Source organism: Strongylocentrotus purpuratus, unplaced genomic scaffold, assembly GCF_000002235.5.
Source record: "Strongylocentrotus purpuratus isolate Spur 01 unplaced genomic scaffold, Spur_5.0 spur5_scaffold_7, whole genome shotgun sequence".
Lineage (NCBI taxonomy): Eukaryota > Metazoa > Echinodermata > Echinoidea > Camarodonta > Strongylocentrotidae > Strongylocentrotus > Strongylocentrotus purpuratus.
Genome location: NW_022145613.1, coordinates 25,890,697 through 25,904,316, shown reverse-complemented (window position 1 = coordinate 25,904,316; position 13,620 = coordinate 25,890,697). Strand labels below are relative to the sequence as shown.

Below are 13,620 nucleotides of genomic sequence, written 5' to 3'. Positions count from 1 at the left end.
GTTCCCCCTCCCGTGCGAAGCGCGGAAGCTTTTAAATTTCCTTAAATCATTAGAGAAAGAAGATGATTAGTTGTACCGTTTTCGAAAATAATCCTCATCTGAATATTCTCCACCACCCCCCTCCTCCCGCGCAAAGCGCGGAAGCTTTTAAGTTTCATTAAATAATTAGAGAAAAAAGACGATTCGTTGTACCGTTCTCGAAAATAATCCTCATCGGAATTTAGTTCCCCCTCCATCCCGCGCGAAGCGCGGAAGCTTTTAGGATTCATTAAATCATTAGAGAAAGAATTTGATTCGTTGTACCGTTCTCGACTCTTAATCCTTGTCTACATTCAGTCTCCCCCTCCCCCTCCCGCGCAAAGCGCGGAAGTTTTTAAGTTTCACAAGATTATGAGAGAAAGAAGACGTTTGGCTGTACAGTTCTCGACTCTTAATCCTCGTCTGGATTCAGGTTTCCCCCTCTCGCGCGAAGCGCGGAAGCTTTTAATTTTCATTAAATCATTAGAGAAAGAAGACGATTCGTTGTACCGTTCTCGAAAATAATCCTCATCGGAATTTAGTTCCCCCTCCATCCCGCGCAAAGCTCGGAAGCTTTTACGTTCCCATTAAATCATTAAAGATTCGTATTACCGTTCTCGCCTCTGAATCCTCGTCTGAATTCAGGTTCCCCCCTCCCGCGCGAAGCGCGGAAGCTTTGACGTTTCATAAGATTATGAGAGAAAGAAGACGATTCGTTGTACCGTTCTCGATTCTTAATCCTTGTCTGAATTCATCCCCCCTCCCTCCTGCGCGAAGCTTTGACGTTATATTAAATTATTAGAGAAAGAAGACGATGCGTTGTATCGTTCTCTATACTCTTAATCCTTGTCTGAATCAGGGTTCCGTCTTAGGGTCCCTGGTGGGGTCGAGGCGGCGTAGCCGGCCCCGGAAGCTCAGGGGTTTTAGGCGTTTAATTAACGTCAGATTAGCATTTTTTTGTATACCTTATTATTTTGTGAGACTGGCAGGTCACTATTTGGCGTGGGGTCCAGGTGGCGGAGCCCCAAAAATCAGGGGTTTTAGGCATTAAATTACCGTCAAATGAGCATCTAAGGGCCCGCCGTAGGGCCCTAGGTGGAATCTAGGGGGCAGAGCCCCCGGAAGTTTAGGGTTTTAGGCATTAATTACGGTCAGATAAGCATATTTTGATGGCTCATTATTTTTAACACTGGCAGTTAACTATTCTTTCTTTCTTGCTCTCATTCTATTTTATTTCTCTTTAATATACTTTTTCAAAAAAGTAGGGGGGGGGGGGGGGCTCATGGCTCCCAATCCCCGCCGTACCTCGGGCCTGACATGTAGGAATCTACTAAAAAGTGAGGAAAAATCTCGGAAATTATGTCATTTCAGCATTATTTGTAATCCACCGTTGTGGAATTAGAAATAAACCACGTTTGAATTTGATTTCCCCCAAGCCCCCCCCCCCTTTCAGTACGCCAGTATCTCCTCTTTTTCTTTTTTCTTTCCCTTTCCTTCCTTCTCTCTTATTTTTTTGATGGGGGGGGGGGGGGGTCAACAGCCTGGGAGGCAAGGCCCTTTCGCCTCCCCCGATCTCCTTCTTCCCCCTTTCTTTTCTTCTTCTCTTCTTTCTTTTCCTTTCTCTCTTCTTTCTCTTTCCCTTCTTTTCCTTTCTTCTCTCTCTTTTTTTTTTTTTTTTTTGCGGGGGGGGGGGGGGGCCAAGGCCCGCTCGGCCCCCCCCCTGGATCCGCGCCTGATGTATACAATATAGTTGATGCTATGTTGGGCAGTTGTTCTAAAAATATGCATACAATCAATATCTTTAAATCATTATTAAATAGGTCCATTACAAATCACATCAAAGGATTCAGATGAGCTAGCTAGGGGAAAAATAAAAAAATGAATGCAAAACCTGTTATTGCTCTTTATTCGGATAACCATTGTACTTGTATCACTCGATTGAACCAGCAAACGTTCTATCATTATAAAACAAATATCAGCGATAATATTTTAACCGAAAATGCAACAAAACAAAAATGTTGACATTTATAGCATTTGTGATTGATTTCATTGTTTTTTTTTCATCGGTTGTTTGAGTACAATATGATTTTAGAAAGAAACCTTATGATTAATTATGGGTAATTGAGGGAACGAATAAGCAAATAGATGGAGGTATAGTTATAGTTAGTTATACACAAATAAATAAATGGATAATAATTTCGTTGACATAATTTAATTTATCGGGGCAATATCTACCAGGGGAATGGGTTATCAGGGCCGTACATATATCTTGAATAATGGGGTGAGGGAGCAATGACGTATATCTGAGAGGGCACAACGGGGGACTGGCCCCCGGGTTGGCAGAAAACATAGATAAAGGAGAGATAGAGAAGCCTTATGGTACGTTTTAAAGGATATAGGCCTATATTTGCCAAAATTTACATTATGATAAATGGCTCACGGTTATTCCTTCCTCTTCGTTAAAACAACTAGTTAAAGGCAACGCGTTTCATGATCAACTCCAAATCGCTCCAAATATGTTTTTTGAATGAACTTGTCTATTTTAATAATCCTTTGTATGTTTTGTTAGATGTGGTGATGCGCGCGCATCATAATCTGCATAACAAAGTTTGCTTCTGATGATTGTCATCATTGTATTTCGTAGTATATCTTCTGACTATTTGCGTAATTCCGAATCTTCATCATGAGTGACGAACGTAATTAAGTCATATCTATCATTTCTTTTAATTAGTTTTCTTCATTTTGCATAATAATGTTGATGTGCACCCCATAAAATTGCTGTGGAAGAAATGTCTCGTAGTGGAAAAAAAAGAGCGTCATTGAATTGATACAACTAACAAAGCAACCGCATACAGTTTAATGGCGATTAGATTTTAATATACAGTTCAAAATGTTTATAGATCATACAAACTGTCGTCAATTCGGTCTTTTATTTGTTGTTATTCAGCCATTCGAGTTGTTTCAACTTTTAAAGAGGAGCTAGCAAACTAGCTTGCGTACTATGAATACACATTCTTGTATAATATTCAGATGGACCATGCAGTACATAGAAAATGCAGCGACACTGACAACGGAGAAACAGGTAGTTGTATAAAACAGAAGGATGCATTGATACTAACAAAAAGCCCACTTTATTGTTTGCTTACAAATAGTGATGTGATAAGATGTGTATAACAATTTACTTGAATGGATTGGAATTTCGGTTCAGGAGCGCCCCTGTACGATGCCCCCCCCCCCCCACCCCCACTCCGTGAACGGAGGGATACCATGCGTGTTACATTATAATGTCATGTCGATACCCAAACCACTAGTAGGCCTAGCTGGACAATATACTCCCGATCCACGAACCATTCTCGGACATATCCCACTATTAAAGAAACACACTGCCAACATAAATATATTACCAACCGTTATTATAGAACAACAAAACATGATTATCGACCCTCGCTCCAGGCTCCTCCTCCCCCTCCTCCTCTTTACCAACCGTAGTTGTTTAACTGAAAAATGATTATCGACCCTCGCCTCCTCCTCCTCCTTTCTCCTCCTGCTCCTCCGCTTTAACAACCGTTATTTATATTTTAAAAGTGATTATCGAACCTCTCCCTCCTCCTCCTCCTCCCCTCCCCCTCCTCCTCCTCCTCCTCCTCCCTCCTCCGCGTCCTCGATTATTTATTTATTTAATTAGAAGAAAAAAGAGATTATTGATAGGCTCGCCCCCCCTCCTCTTCCCCTCTCCTCCTCATCCTCCTCCTAGCTCCTCCTCCTCCCCCTCCTCCTCCTCCTCCTAGCTCCTTCTCCTCCTCCTCCTAGCTCATCCTCCTCCTCCTCCTCTAATTTTCGTCTCGGCCGTCACCTGATCATTGTTCGCTATCACGTGATTTTACTGCAACGACAACACTACAGCCTAGGTCGAGGGCTTGTACGCATGTACGTACGTGAACTAGACTATATACTAGGCCTACTACATGTAAGTCATCGACAACAGGCCTCGTCTCGCTCTCAAAATACAGTGAATAAAGAAGAAAACTACTAAAGATGGCCAGTATGAATGTTCAAGCCTGGTTTATGGGGGATTCTGATGCCGATCAGCGCGAAGAAAACACCATTGCAATCCACCAGAATACGTGGACGAAGAATACATCGGCAAGCATGGCATCAAGTTCTGGAAGGTGAGGGTTAAATTTAATGAATTCTTCTTACCGTCTCACCTGCTCAGCTAGGCCTACTCTAATACATTACTCATAAGGCCTGCGCCTTGGCCATTTAGAAATTAGGCTCAGGTCAGGGCCACTCAAGCTCACACATATCCAATTGACTAGATGAGATCGACTAAATCTAGACTTGTTGTTGCATCATGCTCTTTCTTTGAATGAACAACAATTAATTTACAAAGGTCAAGAGTCAAAGCAAAAAGTATGATATAACCAGGGAGGTGAAAGAAAAGGAGGCGAAACTCTTGTAATTTATTCAAAACGCATTCTTGATATCTAAAGCGTAACAATGGGATGTGTAACATTCCACTTGGCTTTGAAGTTCCATGCTCCGAGCCGCGCTTCCACAGCGGGAACTTTCGGAAGCCAGGCACCAGTTTTACATTTATTACAAAATATTAAATATCCGGAAAAATTACAGTGTAGAGTAAAGTAGCCCGTTTTCGGCCACTTAAGACAAAATCCTATTTTTAGGACTCTTTACTTCCTATTTATTATCATTTCTTGTTCAAATCGTGAAGCAAATATTATTATTATTTACACAAAAAAGAATCCCAGAAAAAAAATCACGAATTGCCATGACAATATCCATTTCAATTTTCACTGTTTTGGAGCCCGTTATCGGCCGAGCGTTTCAGTTTACGGCCGCATGTACAAAGTCAATAGGAAGCGCTCGCGCGCGCCGTGCGTTTCCGCGCTGATGTACAGCACAAGCGGGGCGGAGCAGGTATCCCACGCCGAGCTCCCTGGTGCTCGCCTGGCCGAAGACGGGCACAGCGGTGATCGGAAGTTGGAATCTGAATTAGATAGAGATATCGTGTGTGCGTCGCGGTGTGCGGCTGCATTGATTTAATACATGCGATGACATACTTTTGAGCTTGCGACTAGCACAAAATCGGGCTTTAAATCTGAAAAATACTTGAAATAAAGCTCATTTTATGGTACCCATATTTCTTACAGACACGCGTAAGATACTCGATTTTTTCAGATTTGGGTAGCGGGACCGGCGATTACATCGCTAAAATGTGATATTTTAGGATATATTTTCCATTGCAAATGTGGTTCTTCAGTGACACTGGCATGGTATGGTATGTGTGGGATATGTGTTATGCTATTATGCGATGTATTTTAGAGTGATTTTACCTTGTATCCAACCAATCGGCCGAAAACGGGAGCTGGCCGATTACGGGCTCCTTTACTCTAAATCAAAAACTTTATATGGGGATTTTATGGGAATAGTGCATCAAACAATTTTTCAAATTTAGAACTCGTCCTTCCTTTAATTTGTGTGCCAGAGTTGGTAAAAGAAAATTACATCCTGTCAAAAACTCAATATTTTAGGATGATGCGCAAATTTGTGCATGCTTTAAAGTCCCGTTATTTGATCCATGATTTACAATCTTCAATAACATTAAGTTTGCTAATGCGTGTTTTCGCGTGTTTTTTGTATTTTTCAAGTTTAAAAAAGGATGAAATTACACAAGTTGTGTTCGCTTGTTCTACTCTTTACACATTCAACAATGGATGAGAAATCATTGGAAGGGACAGCGAACAGTTGCTGTGATACTATTTTCTGATGTAGGAATTCTAAATCCTGAAATTTCATGCGCTCTTTTATCTCACCACCTGGTCAACAGTTGCAGATTAGCGCATAACTTTTCGGCGGCTTGGAGCATGGGGTCAAAGGAGAGCGGCTTGATTCCAGTCCTTCTCTACCACGTCCCTGATATAACGCTTGTGTTACGAAAGAGTTTGTAAATTTTTAATAGGGGTGACCATGTAGGCGTATGCGTGTATGTAATTATGTGTCTGCATTCTCTGAGTGGATACCTGTGTGTAAATGAACATGTTTTTGTTGATAATAATATGGGGGTGCCATTTAGGCAGAAGATTGAGAGTTACGTATCTTTCAGACCTTTTTCATGTACATTTACGAGCAATTTATTGCCATACATTAATTAACAAGTAACTACCAGTACATGTACAATTATAGGCTTGCATGACAGGTCACAAGAATGTAGGCCTACACATCGACTGTGTTTACAAACGTATTATGCAGAGTGCAATCTCAAGAAGTGAACCCATGGATTCCAGGTGTCCTGCTAGTGAATAAATAATTATTGATTAAAGTTGAGTTCTGGTCATGTGATTGCATTGTGAAAGAAACAGTGTGTAATCTATCAGAAAAGGTTGATCATCTAGCATACATGTAAGTATTGGTGTGTACTGCAAGGTTCTGGAAACATGATAAGAAATTTGACAGAGTTTTGGAAAAGTTACGAGCACTGTACACAAAAATATGTATAATGGACTGCATAAACATGTGGCATAAAAATCTGTCCTGATTTTTAGGCTGTAGTGTCATATTTAGAATATGCAGGTATTTGAAGAGCCATGCTTTTCAGGGAACATGTTTAATCAGATGTTCTTCCATGCTGCATAAGAACAATGATAACGCACACCAATTATTTTTCACCTCTTCCAAGAACTCAACCTTCTCTTTAAATTATTTTGTATTAATTTGTAGGTTTGAATTTTCATGGTTCGATTATGTTTTCTGATTATTATGATAATTTTGATCAATGTTTGTCTTTACAATATTCTTTTGAATTCAATTTTGGTCTATTATTGCCATTGGGAATTCTTGTTTAAAATTATGTCGTTCTTATTTAAAGAATTCCCTCTTATTTTTCTTCAAGAAATCCCCATACAACAATTACTAGTATTTCTGTGCACATGCAGATTACTTTGTCTGAATGCGTCACATGAAATCAAGTTAACAATCAACAACGAGTAATGACACAGCTAAAAGATTATCTTTTACATATTTTGACCCTTGGACTACATTGTATATTACAATGCATTGATAGTGGCAGAATGCTGATGTTTGCAAACTATGACTTTGATATTCATACTACAGTTGTAGGTAGACCAGAGAATATATATTATGATGTTAAAAAAAAAAAAAAAATCTTATTATCTGGACGATATTCGAAACTGAACACACTTCAAACACAGAAATTGTTCTGTACTTCTTGGCATACAGACTGTACGCATTCTAATCCATAGCCATCAACCCTAGTTTGTCCCTATACTGGCACCCCTAACCTTGCCTTAATGATCAAGGTCAAAGTTCTTTCGGCCGAAAGTCCAGGGGTGAATTTTGAGGGGCTTTATCCCAGTAGACCAACAGCTCCCAGGGAATAATTTCCTGGTATCGCATCGCAATTTGCTATGCATTTTTGCATGACTGCTATACAAAATATCTTTTGTGTAGCAGTTTTCTTCCATAGAAATGTACAGAATTTCATTTGAAATATTTATCCATCAGCTGAAATTGCTAATCAAAAAATTTGAGGAAAATTATTCCCTGAGCTCCTGAGACCAACTTTGACAGAAGGTTCCACTAGACGAATAGCCATCATGACCTACAGCTCATAGACTGACACCCTACAAGACTGACAAAACAAAGAATTAAATGATGGAAGAAAGGTAGACATCGGTGTCGTGGAGCGATACTCTGAAGAATCCTCGGAAAGTAGCTGGAAGTCCCACATATGTAGCCTACAGTATTCGACCCCATTTCTCGGTCTGATTTATGATATTTTTTTTTGCTTTGCAGAGATAAGTCAACAAGCCTAATTCCCCAAAATCTGATGACTATTTTGGCTTGTCAGAATTTCTTGGGAACATAGGCCATTTTCATAATGTAATTAAATTAATGCACTAATGAAGGTGCCTCGTTGCAAATTATTTCATTCACCTGTTATGAATAGTTGTATTTCAATAGTCAGAATGTGAATTGCGTACATTCCGTGGTTTAATGTAAATGTAGGACAAGCCATTATGTGTGTCCTACATTTATATATGCAATTTGCATTCTGACTACCGGTATTGGAAAACAATTACACCTGTATTTGTAACAGGTTAATGAAATAATTTGCGACATGGCACTTAAAACACAGATTTATGCATTAAATTCAATTACAATACAAGTCTTTTGGACACCCTCCTCACCTCCACCCCTTATACAAAATCTTAGCGCTGCCTCTGCATTCAACTTTTATTTTTTGTATGTGTGTAGGTAAATCCTGATGACTATGAGAATGATGCAACTTACAACAAGGTCAGGGCTGACCGTGGCTATAATTATGAGGATGAGATTACCATCACCAAAGAGAAGCTTCCTAACTATGAAGAGAAGGTAAACTGGATATATTATTTGTTTTAAAGGTAATACAAAGTTTCTGGAAATTTTGAAAATTGGGTGGATAGTGATTCTTTACAATTTTAATATATTTGGATGCCCCTGCGGATAATATTGGACCTCTGACTTGTTTCATGTTTATTTTGCACTAATTTTAGACCATGGGTTAAATGTAAATGAGGGTTTAAACCATGGGTTAAATTTAAACCTCCTTTGTGAATTCAGGCCAAAAGTGGTCTTTGTAGACAGGTTCCTTAGTACATGTTTCAATGAGAAACCATATCAAGAAAAACAAAAAATGTGCTTGTTGTAGACGGGTGGTCTTTGTAAACAGGTGGTCACTAAAGCAGGTTTGACCATATTTCTCTCTCACGTCTGTGCAGATCAAGAAGTTCTTGAAGACATCTTCATTTGGACGAGGAGATTCGATTCTGTCTCGATGGGAGCGGTTACTTTGACTTCAGGGATTTCAAGGAGCGTTGGGTCCGCATGAAGTTCACCAAGGGGCTCTTCTTTGTTCTTCCAGCCGGCATCTACCATCGCTTCACCCTGGACACCAACGTGAGTAGTTAACATCAGGGGTGTGTTTCACAAAGATCCTAAGTTAAACTTATCTAACTTGGACTTAACAGTTATGGAAAGCTGCTAGCATCTTTGAAAACATTTGTAAAAGTTATTGTTAAAGGCATAAAATGTTGATTTAAATCATTGATATTTTCTATCATCAAGGAGATTTCATGTTCTTGATGTGGAATTTATGAAAAGTTTTAAATACTTGAATTTTTGCTTTTCAATAATTTTATTTCAAGACTACAAATGGCTCTCTGTAATATTTAAGTCCAACTTAGAGTTAAGTTCGACTTCGGATCTTTGTGAAACACCCCCCCCCCCCCCCCCCCCCCCCCCCTGGTAGCATCCTTATTGCAGTAGAGGTGTCACGGTCTAGTGGATACGTTGTTGAACTGTAAATCACATGGTTGTGGTTCGAGTCCCGCTGTGGCACAAATGCCTTTTGGCAAGACATTAATCTATGTTTGCCACTCTCCTCCCAGGTGTAGTAAATGGGTACCTGGTAGGAAGAAATGCCTTAAACACTTGTGTGCCTTATCACAGTAGAAGTGGTAAAGTAGGGGTAATTGTGGCTGTTGTTATTGTTATTATTATAGCCGTATGACACATGCTCTTGTGACAATTGCTACACTGCTACACGGTCAATTTCTTACACTTATTAAATTCCTAACTTTAACCCTGACCCAACACTATACCTTACCTAAACCCAAAATCTAAACCCAACCAATAGCTTTATTGCAGCGCAACAATTGCACTGCACCCACTTGATACACTAGGTTTTACCAAGAGAGTTCTGTTGCTAAATCTTTTAATTTTTTTTTCACAAGGCTGCCAGGTCTCCTGTGTTCTTTAGTTAAATGAAAAATATATACAAAATTTACAAACATCTGTTATACTTGTTTGTATGCTTTGTTTTATGGTTATTGTATAATATTATTAGACATGATTTTTTATGTATGTAATACTTCTGTAAAAATGTATAACCTTGTATTTGTTATGTGAACGCAGAAATTGAATCAATCAAACAAACAAACAAACCTTATACCTTTTGCGAAGTAAAGCATGCATCACTTGTCACTGGAGAATTTGTCAGACATTTTGAGACACACTAAGCCACATCCAAATGGGTATTTTTTTAATTAAAACTAGCATTTCATTTTTCATTCTTTAAATATGCAGAACTATGTGAAGGCCAAACGTCTGTTCGTTGGTGAGCCTGTATGGACGCCCTACAACCGCCCAGCAGACGAGAAACCCCAGAGAGCCACGTTCTTAGAATCCATCAAGCACTTGACTGAAGATTAACTCCAAGGACCTGTTTCACAAAGCCTCTTTTCAACAACAAATGACAAAACTCAGTGACCAATCTGTTGATAACCAATCAGTAGCATGGATTTCAGTAGCTTATAACAAAAACTGTCATTTGTCACTGATGACAAGTTTTGTGAAATGCCCCCCAGGAGTACTCTCTGGCGGCAAAACGAAAACCAACATGATAATTATAGCAGGGTAATTTTAGATACATCTACTACTAATTTTGCATTTTCATCATTGACAATTGCCTTCATCATTGATCATTGCAGTAAGGAATTACTTCTACTTTAGCAGGGTCTTGAGGGTTGTATTTCATACTTGTTCTTGAGCTGATAATGTCTTTCACTTTCTGAACCTCTCTGGAAAAATTGGAAGATACTATTTAATTCTGTTCAGAAAGGGGAAAGTGTGAAAGAAACTGTATTTTAAATGTATCTTGATGTGCCTGAAAAGTGATGTTGAAAAGTTTCAGGCAGAAAGATTATATCATTCCTATTCACTCTGATTTATGGCACTTTTGTTTGCTGTTTACATGTAGATAGTTTCTCATTAGCTTGACAATTCAACATGGAATAATCACCAAGTGGGCAACTGGCATTCCAGAATTCACTTGTTCATTTGCAGAGAGTATCAAACTTTAAGATAATACAAAGGTTCTTTATTAACATCTAATGTTATGAAACTTATGATAATAACCACAAGATACATGTACAACTTGACCATTATTTGTTAAATTGTTTTCCTTCTAAACATAAAGTGTATAATAATAGTATATACTTGTGGTCCTTACAATTCACCATTAAAACAAAATGGGAATGGCTGTAAATGTTAACCATACAAGATTCCATTGTTTATTCTGGATCTGTGGAAATGTAATTCGTTAAAAAGCACTAGGTATTAGTATCAAATTCTTTATTGTAGTGCACTTATATTCATATCTGCTATGAAATCATATTACGCTTTGTAGTTGGTATTATATTATTGCTCTGAGTATCGCATCTGTTGTGTACTCCTCTCAGATTCATATTTTGTTGTATTTATGTTTACTCAGATTCACATTTACTGGCAGCTGTGTAAATTGGATCCAATCGTTTTGCCAAACAAATGAGCTTGTCTTTAATATTGCATTAGTTGAATTTATTTTGTTGGACCATTATTGGACTGTGTATGAAACTGCTCTGAATGTTCGAAAATACTCTGGGAAAGTGATATGTTGAAATTGAATAGAATAATAATTTACAAATTTTCTGTAGTTATAGGGAATATAAAGAGTTGGTACAGGTTACTTCATGAATTTGTTCTTTGATGGTGATGGATTTAGATTCAGATACATAGTCCTTGAACTATATAAAAATTAAGGTGGGGTGTTGTATTATGAATTTATAATCAATAGTGGTTGGGTATATTATTATGTTTTTAATTTAATGCTGAGGAACATCAGTATACATGTACATATAATGTGAATAGCTTTACCCGCCACTGCCAAAGTACTCTTCACGTTCGAACCACATACATCAACAATTGTAGCATATAAAAATGAACATTAGAAGCAATTTTGTATCTGAAGTACGGATTGATACAATCTCTTGTAGGACAATCAACTGGATAATATATTCAGTCTAGTCTGCAGTTAATGATAATAATAATAATAGGCATTCCTATAGCGCCGTTTATCTAGAAATTCTATTCTGAGGCGCATATATTATTACCTCGGGTTTAGGCTAGCTGCCATTACAGCGCTCCAGCATTTCAAGGAGTTGTTGAAGTTGACACTTTTTTATGCCAGTCTGGTTGTGTCCGGAGCAGGTAAAGTACAGAGCTTATAAATGCAGTTAGCCTAGTCTCACATTGCAGACTCTGTCACACACACCTGACGAGGGGTTGACTGTGCCTGCAAACCATATTTAGTCGGTTCCATGTATGTGAGGGACAACTTACCCTTGACTTGTTCATTTTCAAGTACATGCAACTTGAAAAATTCACTGGTTTTGAGTTTTATGCCAGTGATCATGAAAATAATTGATTAAATCAGCCTGGATTTGGCATTTTATTACAGATTAGCAGAAAATTGTGATTTCTTGTTGTATAATGAAATGATAATGAATATGTACATTTAGCAAACTCAGGAAAAAATTGTTATGGCATGAAATGTCTCATGTTTGATGGAAATGATAATTATTTTAATCATGTTTATTATCATCTGAAGGGATAGATGTGAATTTTTTAATTTTTTAAATCTTGCTTTATGGTGAAATAATTAGTTTTGATCATCTGTAATAGTTTTTAATTACTCAGACAGTCCTGAAGATTGAATTATACAGTACAATTGTTCTGCAGTGCCATATTAGAACTAAATAAAAGCTGAATATTGTGAATAATAGCTTTAGTAGCAAAACTCAACACTTTAAAAATCTCCTCTGAAATGTGCCATTGTTTCAATCATATTGAAGTCAGATTATAGATGCTTTATTTTGTTTTTTTGTGAAAGAAATTTTCAGAAACATTTCAATTTTTGTATTTTTGGATTACTGGCTGAAAAACCTTATGGTTTCGAAAAGTTATTGAATATAATCAGCAATAATTATGGTAAAGCTGTTCTAAAATTTTTATATTTACCACCACTGCCGTCAATAATGAAAAAGCAGTTTTTCAATGTCGCTTAGAACTTGTGGTTTATTTTATATCAAACATGTAGTTGCGTAAATATACACACTTATATAATGCAGTGTATATGCAGTATAGCAAACCAGATGATAGATATAAGAGAAAATAGGATATTCAACAGTTATGTTTTTTTAAATTGTCATCATGATATCATTGCAAGTATTCTGACTTGCATTTTAACATTTATTTCAAGACACACAATTTTATGCTCACATTTCATTTTATGATTTTAGTATAAGCATATGTATCTATAAATACATGTTCTCTTTTTATAACATCACAGTTCATATACTGTATGATATAACTGATAACGTGTTACTAGGCAAGTGGCATATCCAGCGTCAACGCTTCAATGTATGCTGGCCCTTTTGAAAGTCCAGAGAGAAATAATTCAAAATTGCAGTGGGTGGAATTGGGTGTAATTTTTGTAAGCCAGGGGCAACACCCCCCCCCCTCCATCGGCCGCACCATCCAGGGGGGTAATTCCACCTTTTACTCAATTTCTGGATATGCCACTGCAGAATGATATTAAATTTCAGACTTATATTCTTCATGTATTCATGCTATTTTTTATTTTGCTGGTTATCGGTATGATATCATTGTTTCTCTTTTTTTTCTTCTTGGAATGGTGGCATT

At 37.8% G+C, this 13,620-nt stretch overlaps 1 protein-coding gene across 1 annotated transcript; it reads left to right on the top strand.

Moving 5' to 3' along the window:
* Nucleotides 1-3,993: 3,993 nt before the first annotated feature.
* LOC584367 (1,2-dihydroxy-3-keto-5-methylthiopentene dioxygenase) lies at nucleotides 3,994-12,388 on the top strand. The gene is given in 5 exon segments (XM_030974497.1): nucleotides 3,994-4,107; nucleotides 4,110-4,187; nucleotides 8,314-8,453; nucleotides 8,838-8,997; nucleotides 10,186-12,388. Coding segments are annotated over 5 exon segments (558 nt in total). The 5' UTR covers nucleotides 3,994-4,053; the 3' UTR covers nucleotides 10,312-12,388.
* The last annotated feature ends 1,232 nt before the right edge of the window (nucleotides 12,389-13,620 follow it).